A 20421-nucleotide genomic window follows, 5' to 3' on the forward strand; every position below is an offset into this window, starting at 1 on the left:
GAGTCACCCCTAGGCTGCTCTGGATCTGTCAAGGAGGGGATATGAAGCATGTGGTGGGGAGTGGAGACAGAGAATGGGAGGTGATGTAGTCCAGTCATCTCTTCCCCCGCCCCCACAACAGCCAACCTTAGCAGGTTGCAAGGTCCCTAATTCCATTCAGGCCTCAGATCATGTTGGGCACGGAGTGATCAAGGACACAAAATTGGGCCCTGAACCAAACTCGAGCTTTCTTGCACAAATAGTTAACTGGGCATTGTCTCATCTGACCCATCTTGTTCTTTGTTTTTTGCCTCCTTCTTTGCCAACAGTGACCATTGGCCGTGGGGCCTCAGACAATGTTCAGAAGTTTTCCTCTCTGCCAACATATCTACCTGTAAGATATCAGATCTCCAGCACCGAGAGTTCATTTTTCCTCAAAGAAACTAACCAGGAGTTCATGCGGAACTCCAGTTTGCAATCTCGGATGGAGACCTTCTTCACCTACAAAGCCAAGAAGACCCCTGTGATCAATGCTAGTTATGGGCCCTTCTCTGTGGAACAGGCTGTGCCCCAGGACCTGCTGCTGACCTCAAGTTTTTTTGGATCCACCAACAAATTTACATTCAATTGGAAGCTGAAAGCGTACATCATGAGTGAAAAGGTCTATTTGACCAGGCCCAAAGTCCAAGTTCTTTTTTACATTGTGGGAAGAGATTGGGATGACTACAGCATGACAGAGCAGCTGCCTTGCATGCGAGTCTTTGCCTTTCGGGAAACGCGGGAGGTTCGGGGCAGCTGCAGATTGAAGGGTCACCTGGGCTTGTGTGTGGCTGACCTGGAACTTCAGCCCACCTGGTTTAACCCAGCAACGGTTGTCACCGGCCGCAAAAAAGCATCCAATCAGTCCGAAGGGAGCTCAGTGGAGCTTTACTACACCATTCAGCCTGCAGATGAAAATACCGAGTGTACTTCGGAAGACATCCGTAAGGGGAATGCCATCCGCCCAGGGAAGGAAGGGTCAGGGGAAACCATGTCCCACTTGCAGAGAATTGGTTCCATCACTCTCTACAGGACCCCGGAGAGCTCTCAGCTGACAGAGCTGTGGCTGGATAGCAACGTCGTCATCTGGTTGCCAGCGAAACCCATCAGACAAGGAGAAGTTGTGAGCGCTTTGGTGACGGTCACCAACAACATCACCGTGGACCAATTCATCCTGAGGTATAATGAGTTTGCATGTCTGCTCTGTGTTGTGTTGCTGGGTGTGATTGGCGGGTGGGTTGGCTTTTCAGCTGGCTGCTCTCTGCTGACACTGGCAAGCTTAGATTGGGGGAAAGGCAGTAGCCAAGTGGCAGAGCATTTGCTCTGCACGCAGAAGGTCCCAGGTTCAATCCTTGGAATCTCCAGGTAGGACTGGGAATGTGCTTCATCTGAAACCCAGGAAGCCACTGTCAGTCAGTGGAGATAGTGCAGAGCTACATGGACCAATGGCCTGACTCTGCACGAGACATCTTCCTAGGTTTCTGCATCCCAGATGAAATAACTTTAACCAAAAATTTTGGGCAAGCTTTATTTATGTATTTTACCTTTGATTTCTATGCTTTACAGTCAAGGGATGTTTGCGATAAAGGTCACAACTGCTCTTCCAGTGCTTTAGGCAACTGAAGGTTTCCCCAAGGATTCCACATACGAACATATTTATGTCTCAAGCTTATATGAATTACATTAATGCAGGACTGATCATAGTGGAGAGCAGGGAAATAGCTTTTTGGGGCAGATAGCCCTCCGGAGGCTAGAAACAGAAAATAATTTCTAAAAGAGAGTTGAAGGGTTATGATCTTGCTATTGTTGCTTCCAGTTTGTAGACTGTCACAGCCAGGGCCAGTTAGTGAGTTGGCACGCCTGAATCTTGACCCGTGGCTGTGGTTTGCGTGGCGAGTTCCCACCTCCCCCCGAGGAAATAAAGACACAGGACACAATAATTCAGGTTAATGGGTCGAATTAGGCCACAACTTTATTGATTACAGGAATTGAGCGGTATTGGATTAGGCATTGGTCCTAACTACTAACCAGCTAGAGGCCGGAAGGGTTAATCACCAGAGGGAGGGGTCCTGCTGAGGCACGTCAACTAGGTCCTCCCTTGGGCGTCACCGCGTGGGGGCGTGCCATGGGCCCACACCTCCCTAGGCTTAGGACAAGGCCATGCCCCCCGGAATCCTTTACCGGACTACCCTTGTTTGGGGAAGGTGATGGCATTCCTTCCCCCTTCATTTGCATAACAATAGGACAGTACCCCCACCAATGCCTAACCATCAATACCGAAGAGTTGTGACGGTTCGCTACGAGGTAGGCGAAAACCAAATGGCTGGAGCCAATCTGCCATTTGGGAAAATTCCTACCAGGCCCCTTGACAGTGACCAACCGGATAGCACCGTCAGAAACCTAACCTAAAAAGGGGGTGGGCTGGGCGTGAAAACCGGGTCAGCTGCAGCAGCGGAGGAAAAGAGGAGGAACCTCGGCGGCAGCAGGTTTAAATAGCCGAGGCCCCGCCCCCGGAGCCAGCTGATTGGCTGGCCCGGGGTATGACACAGGCGGGGATTCCCTAGGTATCGCGGGGGCTGAAGCCAGCCCCCGCAGCTGTGGGGAAGGGGCAATACGCCCGCAACCCCACCTCCTTGTTTGATTGCGGAAGTGGCTTTCTAGCCCAAAAACCCTGATGTAGGTGAATACTTTTCTCTGGGATACTTTTCAGAGCAGGGGTAAAGACATCTTCTGCTGGAACGCTTGGGTAACTGATGGGCCTCGCCTGCTCTGTTGACCAAATATGGTGATAACAAGGCTTTCAAGTTTGTTTGTGACAGCTTAGCATTGAAGAAGGCAGTGAAAAAGGGAAAAAATGATCAAGCAGAGGTTGGATACCCCCTTCCTTTTCTTTGAAGGTGTCCCTGGTTCCCACTAATGGTTTAAATGATTGCACTTCTTTGCAAGGTTGTTTTCATTCCTAATTAAAAGCAAACAATTTTATTTTTAGCTTGCCAAAGTCCTTATTTGGTTGAAAGGTCAATGTGCTTTGTGCAGCACTGAGTTCAGTGGAATTTACTCCAAAGACACTATGCATAAGATTGCACTCATGATGATACTAATAAATTGGGTATTGCGGTATATACTGTATGTGTGTGTGGATATATAGATAGGGGAGGGAGAGCTGCTTGCATTTCGGACTCTCCTTGGGGGCATAGTCATAGGAGCTATCATGCCAAGCACCTCCAAAATAAGCAGCTTCAAAATTTACCATTATGTTGCTGCCCTTGGACCAGTTACTAGACTAGGGATTTGAGCCAGAATCTGAAGTTCACGAGCCAGGAATGCTGCTCCACTGACTGTGAAGATTAGAAGGCCATTTTTTATTTTCTTGTTTCTTTTATTTATTGCATTTATATGCAAACTTTTTTCACCAAGCAGCTCAAGGTGACGTACATGGTTTTGCTATTCAGTTAATCTCCACAACAGCCTAGACTGAGAGGCAGTGACTGGCCCAAAGTCACCGACCAGAGAACTCCATGACCAAGCAGGGGCTTGAGCCTAGGTCTCTCAGGTCCCTCGTCCGACACTCTAACCACTACACCACACTGGCTTATACCAGGCTTAGGGAAGCCACAGGCGTAGTACTATTGTAGGGGCCATCACTGCTGTGTTCTGTTACTGACGAAGATTATAAAGCCTGTGTGTGTGTGTGTGTGTGTGTGTGTGTGTGTGTGTGTCCATGATGTTCTAGATTAGGTTCCATGAAGTCCAGTGTCAGTAGGTTGCCGCACTGGGCAGTTGCTAGAACACTCCTATTGCCTAGCCCTGCACCATACATTAATTTGCCACCATTCCCAGTACTCTTGTCAGCACCAAGTGACCAAGTTTGGCCACTGCTGTTGACATTCTCATGATAAATAAATAAATAAATAAATAAATAAATAAATAAATAAATAAATAATATTTATACCCCGCCCATCTGGCTGAGTTTCCCTAGCCACTCTGGGGGGCTCCCAATCGAATGTTAAAAACAATACAGCATTAAATATTAAAAACTTCCCTAAACAGGGCTGCCTTCAGATGTGTTTTAAAAATAAGATAGCTGCTTAGTTCCTTGACATCTGATGGAAGGGCGTTCCACAGGGTGGATGCCACTACCGAGAAGGCTTTCTGTCTAGTTCCCTCTAACCTCACTTCTCGCAATGAGGAAGCCGGCAGAAGGCCCTCAGTGCTGGATATTTAAGTTGGGCTGGAAAGGACCTGGCGAGCTGCTGCCTATCTGTGTAGACAGTACTGAGCTAGGTAGACCCATCACCTGGCTCAATATAAGGCAGATTCCTATGTTTGTCCTGCTATAACCTGAGGTCAGATCAGGGCTGCAGGTTTGTAAAATACTCAGAGAAGCCTTGTAAGACCTGCTCCGCCACGTCACAGAAAAGAATCCATGTGTGCACAACTGCATATCACTTTCAGCTCTTGGGGGAGGTATTATTTGTCTCCAACCTTGTAAAAATATGGGGGAAGGAAAGGAAACTGATTGTCCTAGAAGCAGCTTTGGTTAAGTTGATGAGATAATCTGCGTGACACCCGCCAGCTGAGTGGAACGTCTGAGGCTGATTGTAAAGACTTTTGGTGCAACCTTTAGAAATGGTGCAGTGAAACAGTTTATCGAGTTTAAAATCAGACCTGCGTTGAGGAGGAGGTCTATTAGAATAGAATAAGAACTAAAGATTGGATAACATAAGTCCTTGTGCAGATACTAGCGGATTTATGCATATATGTTCATCATTTATTTTGTGTTTTCTTTTGTAGTTTGTTTTCTAAGTGTCATGTGTGTATGTGCTGTAATAATAAGTTAATAAAAATCATTTACACAAAGATACACAAAAAGAAATGGTGCAATGGGAGACTGGACTAAATATTGTGCTGCTCTTACATCAGCATCCTAAAACGGACATTGCTCTAGGTTTTTATTCCTTATCTGGCATTCCCTCAGACTGCTCCCCATGAATACAGGTGGGGAGAGATTCATTTCAGTTTGCGCTGAAAGGAGAACCTCCTTAATTTTCACTTCCTGAAACAATATGCAAACTAACTTGCAGCCACCCTTGGAAAAGCTTGCTTCTTCAAATTTTGCTGTGGAGTTTTCCAGCCAAGTGATGTATTTAAAAATAAAAATAAAAATGCATATACTAGGATAAAGTGTGCCTTTAAAAAATGTTCATGTTAATGAGCATGTCAAAGAAAAAAATACACGGTACATTTATCAGTCACTTTTCACAGTAAAAAGTCTCAGTGCAACTTGAGAAGGTAAAATGCAATATATAAAAGCAATTTAAAGCCCGGGGGGGAGGGGGAGGTAGCAATTCATTTGTTCATTGTTCATGGAAATTTGCACAAAAATGATGATGAATTTTCATGAAGGCTTTTTTTAAAACAAAAAAAGGAAACCAGAAATAAATTGCCAGCTGATATGCAAATGTGAATTTAAAATTGTAAAGATGAGAAAATTAGAAGAATGGTGAGATAAGAAAATACTATATTTTACATGTATTCGATCCAAGCTTCTGTGGCAGGAGGTTTTTCCCTCAGTTGAAAGCAACTACAGTGGAACCTTGGTTTTCGAACGTAATCCGTTCCAGAAGACTGTTCCAAAACGTTCGAAAACCAAGGATCAATGGGTTGTTGGCAAAATGCATTGAAAAAATGGGGAAAACATGCAGTGGAAGCCGTTTGGCTTTTGAGGCACATTCAAAAATGGAAGCAATTACTACCGGGTTTCCGACTTTCGGTTTCCTAATCATTCAACAGAGTTGTTCGAGAACCGAGGTTCCACTGTATTTGTCTTGCTCCTGTCATACGAAAGACGACCAACTCTTTGTGCTTGACATTTGGGTTCATACCATTTCCCAATGACAGCAGGTCTTACATGGGATTAGGTACAAGATGTTGCCCCATAATGGCAGATGACAGTGGAAACAATTAGGTAGATGAACCAGTGGCCTGACATTCCTATGTTCCTATTGCATTCTGCCCTTTATTCAGATCCACAAGGACTAGAATCCCACATTATCTTCTTAGGAAGCTTTCACAGCTCAGCAACAGATCGTGTAATTTGCATGCAGAAGGTCCCAGGCTCAATTCCTGGCATCTTCAGCTAAGACAGGGAAAGTCTTCTGTTTGAAACCCTGGAGAGACACTGCCAGTCAGTGTAGACAGTACTGAACTGGATGAACCAATGACATTACGTTCTTGTGTTTCACTCCATGCTAGGCACACAAAAAAGGAGTCTGTTCGTAGAAAAGCTTTGCTGGACGCAGCAGCAATGGGCATTCTCCCTTTGGAAATGCAGAGCCCAACTTGCTATTTTGGTCTGCCTCTAGGATTAATCAGAATGCATGGCGTCTTAGTCAGATAGAAAACAGATGTAAAGAAAAATGTGGTGTTCTTCATACTAGCAAAGCTGAGGATTAAATGTAGGTGGTGAGAGAGCAGGAGAGGGAGCGGGAAAGGAAGAGAGAATACTACCACCTTATAGAATACTCTGCATCAGGGATGGTGAACATCAAACCCAGGGACCAAAGGCAGCACTCTAGCCTCCCTGTCTGACCCTTGGGACTGTCTCCAAGTCACCCTCCTCACTAGCCTTGCTTTACTTCCTCTTTGAGTTCTTTTGCCTGGTTCATACCAGTCCTGGGTGATGTATCAATACATCACCTAGGCCTGTTTAGTGCAAAAGGCAGCCTGAATGGATGTTGTTTTCTTGTTTTCTGTGGGAAGCTATGTGGCTACATTTGGGGTGGGAGGAAACAGGTGCATGGCAGAATCCTGATAAATAAAATGGGTAATCAACAAGAATAAAGACTTCACTCCAAATAAGTATTTTATTTAACTAATATTATTTTATTTAACTAATCTCTTTGAGCCAGGGATGAAACTTGGGCACCAAATAATAAGAATAAATTACTACTAGGTAAAAGGTAAAGGACCCCTGGATGGTTAAGTCCAGTCAAAGACAACTATGGGGTGTGGCACTCATCTCACTTTCAGGACCAGGGAGCTGGTGTTTGTCCACAGATGGCTTTCTGGGTCATGTGGTCAGCATGACTAAACCGCTTCTGGCGCAATGGAACACTATGATGGAAACCAGAGCGCACGGAAATACCATGTACCTTCCCGCTGCATCAGTGGTGCTGTGGTCTAAACCAGTGAGCCTCTTGTGCTTGCCAATCAGAAGGTCAGCATTTCGAATCCCCGCGACGGGGTGAGCTCCTGTTGCTCTGTCCCAGCTCCTGCCAATCTAGCAGTTCGAAAGCACGCTAGTGCAAGTAGATAAATAGGTAAATGACTACTACTACTTTTGTACCAATAGTACAAAATTCCAGCTGTTTTCTACTCAGTCTTCACCAATACTTTAGCAAGCTCTGACCAAACCTTCACCTGCGTTTTGAGGGCGCAAGATCCCTCAGTTAGCAGAACCATATGCTGCAAAGTTTTGCTAAGATATACCATCTCAGATTACAAGTAAGGAATTGCATGTTTGAATTTGCTCTCATATAAATAGCCTTCTGCATACAGAACACTTGCAAATTAGGGACACAATTGCTTTCTTAAAATCAATAAAAATAAAATTTATTATTATTATTTTTAATTGTAGTGGAGCAATAGAGACAAGTATTTCCTACTGTCCGGGGTAGGCAGTTTGTACTAACATCACATACTTGTTTTTTAGAATAACTAAAATCCTTTGAATATTAGGGGCCACCCCACATTTTCTTTAAAAAATTGCTTTGCACAGGTAACTACCATAGAGTTATCAAAATTTCAAAAGTAATGGGTCCATGGCCTGGAAATAGGGGGTCATCAGTAATTAGCTAATTGGGAACCCCTGTTCTAGACTTTTGGGGGGCTTCCAAACCACCCTGGAGTGGTCTACAGTTGGATCTGGGATTCCAAGACTCCCTGTTCCAATCCCAGTCCAATTGTGACAGCCAATAGCTCAATCAGGGTTGACCAGAGCATGTAAACTGCCTGACCTACCCATCCTTTGAATTCATTGCCATCCCTCACAGGTGTAGCAAAAAGTGCATGTATCTCATGTGCGTGCTTCCTTCCTCTCTCTCTCTTCTATTTATAGCTAATGATACAACTAAGTTATGAGATGTTTGCTTTACATTTATCCTTTTCAAACATAAGGAGATTTATGTAATGCCCTTATGGCCATTTATTACACAGGAATCTCGTATATCTGTACTGTGATTACCCAAGCTGAGGAAAGCTGATGGAAATCTTCCTGCGTTGAGCAAAGTCGTCATTATTCAAACCTTGCCGTTCAGAAGTGGGGGGAGAAGCGGAGCAGGGATGGCTGGTGAGGGAGGGTGCTCCACAAAACATTTCATTTCAGTCAGATTTGGAAACTCTTACACCAAATTCTACTTGGAGTGTGCTGTCTGTGGTTTGCTAGGGGCTTTGAAACTGAGACAAGTTCAAACCATAATCTTTTTTTTTTTTTTTTTTTGTCTAAACGAATAGCCACGTTCACATTGTTTTGTTCCACTGGCTGCTCAACTCATTTGTCCAATGCACTTCAGTGAAAAAGGGCTGCCAGTGTGGCTTCAGGATTGCAGTTTAAAAGTCATGCTACACAAGGAAAATGAGGGGGGAGGGATGAGGAAAACTCAGTCTCATCCCACATTTAACCTTTGCTCACACTGGCACATCCAATGACCCACAGAAGTGGTTAATACTGTACATAGCTGTCAACATTTCCCTTTTTTAAAGGGAAATTCCCTTATTCCGAATAGGATTCCTTGCAAGAAAAGGGAAAAATTGACAGCTATGATACTGTACATTCACCCACACTACCTGTGGAGAAGGTGTCAACAAACGCCTTATCCCTCTCCCCACAGATAAAGTAATGGGTGATTGGAGGCATTTGTGCAACCCCTTCCTTGGTTCATAGATGCGCACATGAACCTCCCACATTTAATCACTATCTGGTTGCCTCAGAGGATGTCTTCATCAGTGACCATTTCACTAGACTACTTGCTTCGAAGGTAAAGGTGAGACACTTAGGCCCCCGTCACTGGACTAGCTATGACTAATAGCCAATTTGTTCTTCATCTCCCAGAACCACCACCAGTAGACTTTCTGCCTCACAGTATCGGAGGACAAAGTGAAACAGCGAAAGCCCCTCTATCAGCCTATCAGTGGCACATGAATGTAGCAAACAAACAAACGTTACTTTATGTGCTCTGTCTTATCTCAGTCTCTCGGGCAAGACCTTTTATGAGTTTGACCACTTCTGTCAGGTGTAGAATGCCCTCCACCACTCTTTCCCCCCTTTCATTCTGTTGAACCCCACAAAATGGGACCCATTTTCTGTGTGGCTGCATAATTATTAAACTAAGCCAGGATATAAAGGTAAGGGTAAAGGGACCCCTGACCATTAGGTCCAGTCGTGGCCAACTCTGGGGTTGCAACACTCATCTCGCTTTATTGGCCAAGGGAGCCAGCGTAAAGCTTCTAGGTAATGTGGCCAGCAGGACTAAGCCGCTTCTGGCAAACCAGAAGGTACCACTTCCTGCCGGAGTGGTACCTATTTATCTACTTGCACTTTGACATGCTTTTGAACTGCTAGGTTGGCAGGAGCAGGGACCGAGCAACAGGAGCTCACCCCGTCACGGGAATTCGAACCGCCAACCTTCTGATCAGCAAGTCCTAGGCTCTGTGGTTTAACCCACAGTGCACCTGCGTCCCTTTTAAGCCAGGATATACCAGCCTTCTAATGACAGAGCCTTCCTTCCTGCAGGTGAGAAGCTAGGGGCAAATGACACAGCCCTTCCCCATGGAGCTGACTAGGTCTCGCATTTCCTATCAGCTGTGGCTGCCAGCTTTTTGTTCCCCAAAATTCTGTTACTTGAACAGAAAAGCAACTTTCCCATCTAGTCTGGCATCCTGTTCTCACAGTGGCGAACCAGGTGCCTGTGGGGAACCTGCAAGCAGGACCTGAGTGCAACAACATTTCCTCTTCCTGTGTTTTCCAGCTTAGTGGCAGAGCACCTGCCTTTCATGCAGAAGGTCTCAAGTTCAATCCCCAGCATAGGGGTGGGAGAGACCCATCCCTGAAACCCTGGAAAGCTACTAGGAATCAATGTGGAGGATGCTGAGCTAGGCAAAATGTTAGTCAGTCTTGGTATGAGGCAGCTTCCCGTGACTTTAAATTCCACGTAATGCCCTAACATTTATCTGCAGGGCAGTGTGCCATGTTTGATTTGGCATGGGATTACACACAGCACGCCAAGGCGTTTAATACTGAGAGTGTGACTGTCCTGTGACTTAGCTGTTAAATCTGTTAACCTGATGCAGAAGGTACCCAGCAGACCAGATCACAGGTGGTGCTGAGCAGGATAAGCCAGGCTGGGTGGGGGGGGGGGAGGCGAGGGATGAAGTTCTACGTTCCAATTAGGAAAACCCCAGGTTATTTCCATCCCAGTGGATGGCAGAGTTTGCCTCTTCCCAGTTCCTCAGCTTGGGACTGCATCTTGCAAGGTTCCAGGTTTGTAAGAGAGAGGTATGGAATTACCTATTGCCAGCTAACAAGTTGACGGCGAGACAATAGACAATTAGCAAGGATAATAAATCATCAGCTTGCAAGAGGGATAGAGGCTAAATGTGGCCAGGAGAGCGATTAAACAGATCAGCTGAGACAGTTCTCTGTGGTGGGATCCTAATGAGTATTGACAGTGCAGCTGTATTCAGGATGTCTGGGGCGGGGTGAACTGAGGAGGCTGGAAATATTAGCATGAAAGAAGATTAAGCATTACAATAGATGTGTACAAGGTGATGGCAGCCCATGACTTGCCTGCTTGACTCAGATCAATATATGAATGAGCGTCTCCCTCCTTACACTAATTCTTGGCCTCACCACCTCGTGCTGCTATCCCCACCACTCTACCGCAGCTGACTTTCAGAGTTTCCAGGTCAGAATGCTGCAATGACAGCAGGAAACTTCAGTCTGCTGAATTCCTATTTTGTGCAGCTCTGTAGAGATGTAGCCAGTAGAGGTTGTTGATCACAGTGTGGTGCAAACAGACTGGTGGCAGCACTGGATTGGCTCTGCTGCTGTGTTTGGACCACACCAACTGTGCCACCGCCACTTCCCTCCCACCTTTCCCTCCTGGGAGGCAGCAGTAATGTGAGCAACTGGAGTCATCACTGTGATGCAGCAGCAGGGGAAGAAAGAAAAAAAAAGCTTAAGCAATTCTAGGCTGCATCATAGTTTCCAGATCTAGGGAAGTATTAGTACCACTCTATTCTGCCTTGTTCAGAACCCATCTGGAGAAGTGTGTCCAGTTCTGGGCACCACAGTTTAAAAAGGATATTCACAAGCTGGAATGCTTACAGAGGAAGATGGCCAATGTGTTTTATTGTATTTTTAATATTCTGTTGGGAGCCACCCAAAGTGGCTGGGGAAACCCAGTCAGATGGGCAGGGTATAAATAAAATAAGAAGGTGGGAAAGGAGAAGGAGGAGGAGGAGGAGGTCAAGGGTATGGAAACCAAGCCTTATGAGAAACTATTGAGTGAGTTGGGTATGGAGAGGAGAAGACAAGCTTGTTTCCTGCTGCATCACAGGATGGGACCCAAACCAATGGATTTAAGTTACAAGAAGGGAAATTCCAACTAAACCTTAGGAATAACTTTCCGATTATAAGACCTGTTCAACAGTGGAACAGACTACCTCAGAAGGTGGTGGACTCTCCTTCATTGGAGGTTTTAAGCAGAAATTGCATGGCCATCTGCCAGGGATTATTTAGCCGTGATTCTCGCATTACTCTTTGGTCATCCATTCCATCTCTACAATTCTATGATTCTATTAGCAGTCCACAATGAGAACTTCTTATGTGGTTTGAAATTATGGGTGTTGAGGGAAGCTGAGTGGAGAACAGAGAGGGAGAACTAGGGATGGAGGAAAAATGTGGTTCAGTTTTCATTTAAAGGTAAACCTACCTAATCCACACTTTCAGAAACTATACATGAACCAAAACACAGCCACCCTTCAAAATTCACGTCTCCTGAATTTTGCAATGCGGTTTTCTAGCCTAGTAACGTGTGCAAATATGCATATATCATAAGACGAAAATATCAAAATCCAAATAGTTCTGGAAATAGCAAAATGCATTACATACAAGGAAATCATTCTGCAAAATGTGTATCTTGGCTAGCAGGAGAAATTCACAGTAAAATGTGGATGAATTTTCAGGAGTGTGTTTCTTCAAAACATAAATTGCAAACTGATGTGGAAATGTGCAGAACTGAACTTGAGATTTGGAGGGGGAATTGGGGGAAAAAGAGACATTTGTCCATCCCTAGTTAGAACTTGTCCCTATGGTTCTGCACCAGTCTGAACCTTCTTTCAGCATGTAGAGGAATGAACGTGCAGCTCTCTCCTTTTTTAGATGAAAGTGTGGCTGTTTAGTTCAAATCAATAGTTCAAACTCAGGAAGCCAAGCTTCAAAGGCAGCTTACCCCATAGAATGATGTTGACCTGAGGGTAAGGTTTCTTTCATGTGTCCCCTGCCCCCCCTTGTGTACACGTGTGCCTTCAGATGTGAATGGCATCAAATCATTCCCCTTCATGCAGCGTGGCTCTGAAACGCTCACAAGTTCAAAGCGCTTGCACTATTGTTAGGAGATTCAGCAAAGCACCAAAGTACCAAAGTGATCTGGCTCAGTTCTGGAGAATAAAGGGATGTAGCAACCATCAAACAGACCCCTCCACCTCTTATTATTTCGTTTTCTGTTTTCAGACACAGGTGGAGGAGAAATCAGATCCTAGTTTCAGATTCCTGTCAAGCAGTTTTGCTTATTATGGACAGCTTTTTTTAAAAAAAAAGGCCTTGTGAAGATGGGGTTTACTTTGCTTTCAGTGTTATCGTTTAACTGGCTTATTACAGCTCAGCCAGAAAAGCAGGTGATCCTCATAAGTTACGGGTGAGGAATCTTTTCCAGCCACATTCTCTTCTGGCAACCTTTCAAGAACCACTTGATCACTTTGATCTGTGGATCGAGCAATTTAACAAGGGCCCTATAATGTTCATTCTACACCTGCTGATTTTGCTTATGTTTCTTTTAAAAAAGTGAACTTCTTTCTTCTGCCTTTTCATTGATCATTTTAATGTATATTCTATGCAAAATGCTTAGTAGGGTTTATGGTTAAGCTGTATAAAAATTCTGTTTCTCTTTTTAAACAATAAATGCCCTTGGTCAGCAGGGCCAGTGGCAAACATGGGTGTGGTGCAAGAGATGTAAATTTTGCCTTTGTGTAGTACTCTGTGATTTCTACACACACGCCCACATCTCTACCTTCCATCCAGGGAAGCAAAGGGGCATTATCAGAGTTGAAGGGTGCATTCCATCTGGGCAAAAATTCTCAAGGAAGTTGTGAAGCAAGGCTGAAGGCTGTAATCTGGGGAGGGGGTCGATGGATGGGGAGAGTCCTGAGGTCCAGATAAAGTGGCCTTGAGGGCCACATCTGGTCTGTACACCTACAAGCTTTTGCAAATTAATTGAAACAAAGCATGTTTTCTGTCTTACTCGTAATCCTGTACTCAAAACAAACATGAAAATCAGTTGATGTCGGGAGCCTGCAGCCAATAGAAGGAATGATGTGCTCGCCACAGTATATTGAGATTCTACAAAAGAGTTATTCCAGAGCTGGGAAAGAGGTATACTGACGGTACTGAGATATTGCAGCAGGACCTAGCCCCCTGTCACACATCAAAAGTGGTGAAGAAATTCATGACAGAGCAGCAAATACAGGTACTTGATTGGCCAGGGAATTCCCCGGACGTAAATCTCATTGAGAATTTGAGGGCTATATGCAAAAGTCTCCTCCATGCTGTAGACTGTACGACTAGGAGAAGCTCATTCAGGTGCTGATTCAAGTGTGATACAGGGATCCAAAACTCAACAGTGACTGTTCGAAACTAGTAGACTCCATGCCAAACCGTGTTCAAATGCTGCTTAAAAATAGCGGAGGTCATATCCGTTACTAATGTACGTATATGTGAGCTTTGTACAGTAAACTACATTGTTTGTGACAATTAATTTGCACAAGGGTGTAACATCCTTCTTGCCAGTTTTTCATACACATCTGGTTCACAACTGCGTGAACAGAAAGCTGTATCAGATAGATCCCTGGCCTGATCCAGCAGGGCTCTTCTTGTGTTCTTATGCTCTGCCTCTTCTAGGAACCCTCGGCTACTTTCTATATTAGGGGACAGCATTCTGCATCAATTGCAGTTTCCAAACATTCCCCAAGGGCAGCCCCATCTGGAGCATGTGACAGTAGCCTGGATTGTGACCAAAGCAATGTGCCACAGTGACCATATCTTCCTTCTTCAACATCTCCTGTTGCGCTAACAAGGTCCACTGCAATACTCGTCAACAGTTCTGATAATCAAGATGTTTCTCTTCCTTAATTTAGAACTGTTGTTATTTAGTCGTTTAGTCATGTCCGACTCTTCGTGACCCCATGGACCAGAGCACGCCGGGCACTCCTGTCTTCCACTGCCTCCCACAATTTGGTCAAACTCATGCTGGTAGCTTCGAGAACACTGTCCAACCATCTCGTCCTCTGTCGTCCCCTTCTCCTTGTGCCCTCCATCTTTCCCAACATCAGGGTCTCTTCCAAGGAGTCTTCTCATGAGGTGGCCAAAGTCTTGGAGTCTCAGCTTCAGGATCTGTCCTTCCAGTGAGCACTCAGGGCTGATTTCCTTAAGAACGGATAGGTTTGATCTTTTTGCAGTCCATGGGACTCTCAAGAGTCTCCTCCAGCACCATAATTCAAAAGCATCAATTCTTCGGCAATCAGCCTTCTTTATGGTCCAGCTCTCACTTCCATACATCACTACTGGGAAAACCATAGCTTTAACCATAGTATCTTGTAAACTCGACTTTGGCTCGACCTTGTGTTTGGCATTGCCTAGCAAAGTGCTCAGCCCAGCCCAGCTTCATGCAGCCTCACAGTTTAGGGGAGTTAGAACAATAAAACAATGAGATAAAACAATAAATTAAAACAAAACGAAGCACTAAAAGGAGTTAAGAAATAAAGTGGAAGAGAGGATAAAAACAAATGCTAAGGGTTGGTTATAGAGCAGAAGCTTACCTTAGAGTTGGCCTTAGAGCTCAAAACCCTGCTTCAAGCATTCGGCAGCAATCTTTACAGATCTTTTCCAGTAGACCTTTTGCCAAAAATTGTTCAAAGTGCACCTGGAGCCGCTTCTTTTCTTTGGGAGGCGGAATGTGTAAAAACTCCTCCTTGTTAACCTCCACAATTAATGATCTTCCCTCCCAAGCTTGCTTATACACTTGAGGATCCTCAGAGCTAAGATAAGAAAATCAACTTGGGAGAGGGTCTTCGCACCTGTCTCAAGGCTTGGCTTACAAGCATTAATTAAAAGCACCTAGTTCTCTAGACTGGGACGCAGGTGGCGCTGTGGGTAAAACCTCAGGGCCTAGGACTTGCCGATCGCATGGTTGGCGGTTCGAATCCCTGCGGCGGGGTGCGCTCCCGTTGCTCGGTCCCAGCGCCTGCCAACCTAGCAGTTCGAAAGCACCCCCGGGTGCAAGTAGATAAATAGGGACCGCTTACTGGCGGGAAGGTAAACGGCGTTTCCGTGTGCGGCTCTGGCTCGCCAGAGCAGCTTTGTCATGCTGGCCACATGACCCGGAAGTGTCTGCGGACAGCGCTGGCTCCCGGCCTCTAGAGTGAGATGAGCGCACAACCCTAGAGTCTGTCAAGACTGGCCCGTACGGGCAGGGGTACCTTTACCTTTACCTTTAGTTCTCTAGACTAATTAAGATGCAAGAGTGTCTAGTGAAATCCCCCCTCCCCACTCTGCTATCTGGGACAGTGCTGGCTAATAGCAGCCAAGGAACACCCACATTCCAGTGAATGAGCTTTCATTTAACAAAGGTAACATTTGCTGTCCTTACAAATAATAATAATAATAATAATAATAATAATAATAATAATAATAATAATAATAATAATAATAATAATAATAATAATAATAATTTAAAAATGAATTCTGTGCTCTGATATATCAAAGGATCCCAATGGCAATCTTTCATTTGATTATTTGACATTGAGATCTAAGACCACTACACAGAGAGAGCCTACAAGTTTGTAGGTTGGAATGGGAATTCGTATTTTCCCAAGGGGAGGAAACTGTATCAGGGTGTGTATATTTGTGTTTGTATTTGCTTTATTTGCAAGGGAAGTGCAAGTAACTGAGAAATTGTCAAGCACTTCATGGGGGGAGGGGAGCTGTATTATTGCACATCCACTCTTGTGTCACTTGTATCCCTGGGGGGGGGGGACTAATTCAGTTTGCCTTTAAAGGCAAACCTACTTAATTCACACTTTAAAAACCCACAATCTGAACTAAAACAGCCATCTTTCAAAAATTGCACTTCTCTGAATTTTGCAATGCAGTTCTCCAGCCAAGTAACACATACAAAAATGCATATCCTAGGGTAAACTGTGCATAAATATCCATAGGGGTGCCAGGTATAGGGGGCTCTGGGTGCCTCAGCACCCACACCGCAGAGCCCTCGACACAACATCCAAGGTCTTGCAAGATTTTGGAACCTGACTTCTGGTGCCAACAGAAGTCAGGTTCCGAGGCTGGGGGGTGCGTGTGACATCATGACATCATGTCGCAACATGGTGTCATGACATCACACACACTGGGCACCCATAACCTGGGGCCCAAGTTAGCTCCCCTGCCGTATGTTAGTGAAAACATACAAAAATACATGATATTGAGGGAAATTGCTTTGAAAGGATACAACAAAAAGTGCCGTAAGAGGAAAAAATGCACTACAATGCCGGTGAATCTTCATGAGGACTTTTAAAAATCATCATCATCATCAAACTGATGTAGAATTGTGCAGAACCAAATTTAAGATGGGGGGGGGGGTAGGAGGAATTAGGAACTGGGAGAAACCAACGTTGACAAATATGCTGATTCCTAGTTGCCTGTGGCTTTTCACAGTGTCGCAACTCGCCAGTATTTTATTACATGGACTATATATAGTTGGACCACATTTCCCAACCTTATTGACCTTTGGGCTGTGCTGGTTGGGGCTGATGGAAGTTGGAAACAGCATTGATTTCTAGAGCAGGGATGGGGAATCTATCTCTCCTGGTTAGATTTTGACCCATCACCCCCAGTCAGGATGTTCAATGGTTGGGATGGGGGAGGGCTAGCAACATCTGGAAGGCCACAGGCTCCCACGCCCCTGCTCTAGAGAGATGTTAGCATGAGGAAAAGGTGGATAAATTACTACATCTGCCTCTTCAGATAATATTCTCCTCCTCCTTCTACATAGTGAGATTGTACAACCTCAGACACAGAGTGAACCTCAATGCTGATCAACTGCATATTCAGGTAGAAACCTAGCCAAAGGGGAGTTGAACTTGCTGAGTCTGTAAGCCTGAGTGGGATGGAAGCACAGGCAGCTGTTCCTAAGAAGAGCAAACCCTTGAAACAGCTTAAGCCGAAGGAAAGCAAGCTCCATGGCACATCACCTTTCAAGGCCATTGCTTGTCTGCTGGAGGCACTGCACCTGTCTGGAATTCAGTGACACCCCCCGCCCAAGTTTCTGCTACTGAAGAATCATGCCTCAGCAGCACCTGCACAAGGGATGTCCTTGTTTTAGCAGACTGGTACGTTTCCGAGCACAATTCAAAGTGATGCTGCTGACCTTGAAAGCCCTAAATGGCCTCGGTCCAGTATACCTGAAGGAGCGTCTCCACCCCCATCGTTCTGCCCAGACACTGAAGTCCAGCACTGAGGGCCTTCTGGCGGTTCCCTCGCTGCGAGAAGCCAAGTTACAGGGAATGAGGCAAAGGGCCTTCTCAGTGGTGGCACCCGCCCTGTGGAATGCCCTCCCATCAGATGTCAAAGAGAAAAACAACAACCAGACTTTTAGAAGACATCTGAAGGTGGCCCTGTTTAGGGAAGCTTCTAACGTTTAATAGATTATTGTATTTTAATTTCTGTTGGAAGCCGCCCGGAGTGGCTGGGGAAGCCCAGCCAGATGGGCAGGGTATAAATAATAAATTACTACTACTACTACTACTACTACTACTACTACTACTACTACTACTATTAAACAGCCTGCTTCTGAATAATCAAAAGTCTCCTCATAGTAGTACACTCAGGTGGTCAGTGCTGCTGAGATTGAAGATGGAACAGGGCCACTGGGGGGGGGGATCAACTTTATTTTGAAACAGGATGTTTGTTTTCTTTCAGTCATTCCTAACATTTCCCACAAAGATTAGCAGATGGAAGGTTTGATGGGTTGTTTGGAATGAAGTTTTCACTTGCAAAAGCCCCATCAAAATAGTTGCATAGTCTTCAGAGTGGAATTAGTAATCTAGGATATATAAACCATGTTCATGTGATAGCTCAGTCTGAGAGCATGTGACTCTTAAAATGTGGGTCATGGGTTCAAGCCCCACATTGGGAAGGGGGGGGGGAATTCTGGAATTGCAGGGGTTGGACTAGATGACCATTGTGATTCCTTCCAACTGTACAGTTCAATGACTCAGAGATATCTGTTCCCATGGCTACTTTGCTATTGCTATAAAAGAGTGTTTCTATTGTTGCTACTACTTACCTTTGGTACAACTGAGTTGTATGTACGTAATATATACACCCATTGAAATTAATGGGCAATGACAAGCATAGGTCCATTAATTCCAGTAGATCTACTCTGAGAAGGACAAGAATTGACCACATTCCACTGTTACTACTGGGGGGGGGTCTTGATTTCCAATATAGAACGACAATTACAAAATAAAACCAAAACTAACTGTCAGGGGTTCAGAAGCAGAGACGCAGAGAAGGGAGGAGACAGAGAGCGAGGGGGAGGAATACGAAGGAAAGATGAGTGGGGATGACGAACCGAGATCGCCGAGCTTATCCAGTGAGTCTGAGGATTCCCAGAAGGGAGCGCCAGCAGTCAGAGCAAGGGGGGAAAGCAGGGGGACACCCCAGGAAGAAGGGTCCAGAGAGGAATCAGAGAGCAGCAGTTGGAGATCGGGACCCACGTACCCAGACGGGAACAGCGGGGAGAAAGGGGACCAGATATCGGGTTCCGGAGGCTTTCAGAAGGAGGGAGGGCATGAGTCAGGAGTAGTCACGCCCACCTCGGGGAGCGACGAAACGATCAAGAGGAAGGTTGAGAGTTGGGCGCGCGCGCCAAGTTCAAATGTAGCGGAAGCTGGCGCAGTAAGCAGCCCAGAGAGTGAACCAGGTCCCAAAGCCCGCCGCAAGGAGGCGGAAGGGTCAGGGGGGTCCGCGTCAGAAGAGAGTAGGAAAAAGGAGACCCCGGGGGGCAGAAGGACCCAGAGACGGAGGGAAAGGCGCAGGAGGTGGAGCAAGGCTAGGGTATTAAGCTGGTGTGCTAGAGGCGGAGACTCAGACGGGTCTTCGCCGGTCTGACCTAGAAGAAGTAGGGCTGCATATTGCAGTTTGGAAATGGAAGCTGTAATCCAATAAAGACTCTTCTAACCTGAACGCTGGCTAACGTGGTCCTATGTGAGCTGGGACTGAGTGGCAGCCCTGACAGTAAGACCCGTCTCTTTTAAGCTTCGGACACCTGATACCTCGCAGCGGAGGCAGAAGCAGCGAGAGGAGGAAATTGGTGTTTGGAAGCGAGCTCACAACGGTTGGCAGAGATGACGGAAGCAGAGAAAATTTCAGCGCTGCAACAGGCAGTGACCCAATTGAACGCGGAGGTACAGGCATCCAAGAAAAGGGAGGAGGATGCGGCAGCCGCCTACAGAGATCTCCACGCCAGGTTTGAAGCATTGGTTAAGCATGGGCAGCCAGGACCCAGACCGGAGGGGGTTGAGTTGGCACGGAGAGCAGGAGGGCTTGTGGCTCACTTCGATGGGAATTTACAACAGTACCCCAATTTTCGAGCAGACGTAATGTGCGCACTGCAACTGCTGGCGAAAGACTTTAGGGATGAGGAAGAGAAAGTGGGGTTTATACTATCCCATTTGCATGGGGATGCTAAAGCGTGGCTACGCAATTTGTGGAGGGATAAAGATCCGGCGCTTCAGAATGCAGATGCCTTTATCAAAGCGATGGATGCGTGCTTTTTATCTACCATTGACGTGGATCTTGCCCGACGGGAGATTCATGGACTGAAACAAGGGAGGGCGAGCGTACGCCAGTATCACGCCCGCTTTTTTGCGCTGGTCAGTGCCTTGGAATGGGACCGGGATTCGCCCCCAGTCAGAGACCTCTTCTGGGAGGGATTAAGCAGTGCTGTTAAAGACGAAATTGCGAGGGGGGAGAGGCCCCGGAGCACGCAGGAGGTGGTCCAAAGGGCG

At 45.8% G+C, this 20421-nt stretch overlaps 1 protein-coding gene across 2 annotated transcripts in view; it reads left to right on the forward strand.

Moving 5' to 3' along the window:
* Positions 1-20421, forward strand: part of LOC308575780 (transmembrane protein 132C-like) — a 300534-nt gene that overhangs the window by 91674 nt on the left and 188439 nt on the right. For both annotated transcript variants that reach the window (XM_081174740.1, XM_081174741.1), the window contains exon 2: positions 309-1197. In XM_081174740.1, coding sequence (XP_081030866.1) covers positions 309-1197 — 889 coding nt within the window. The remainder of the gene's footprint in view (positions 1-308; positions 1198-20421) is intronic.

Source organism: Podarcis bocagei (genome assembly GCF_964188305.1).
Source record: "Podarcis bocagei genome assembly, chromosome: 16".
NCBI lineage: Eukaryota > Metazoa > Chordata > Lepidosauria > Squamata > Lacertidae > Podarcis > Podarcis bocagei.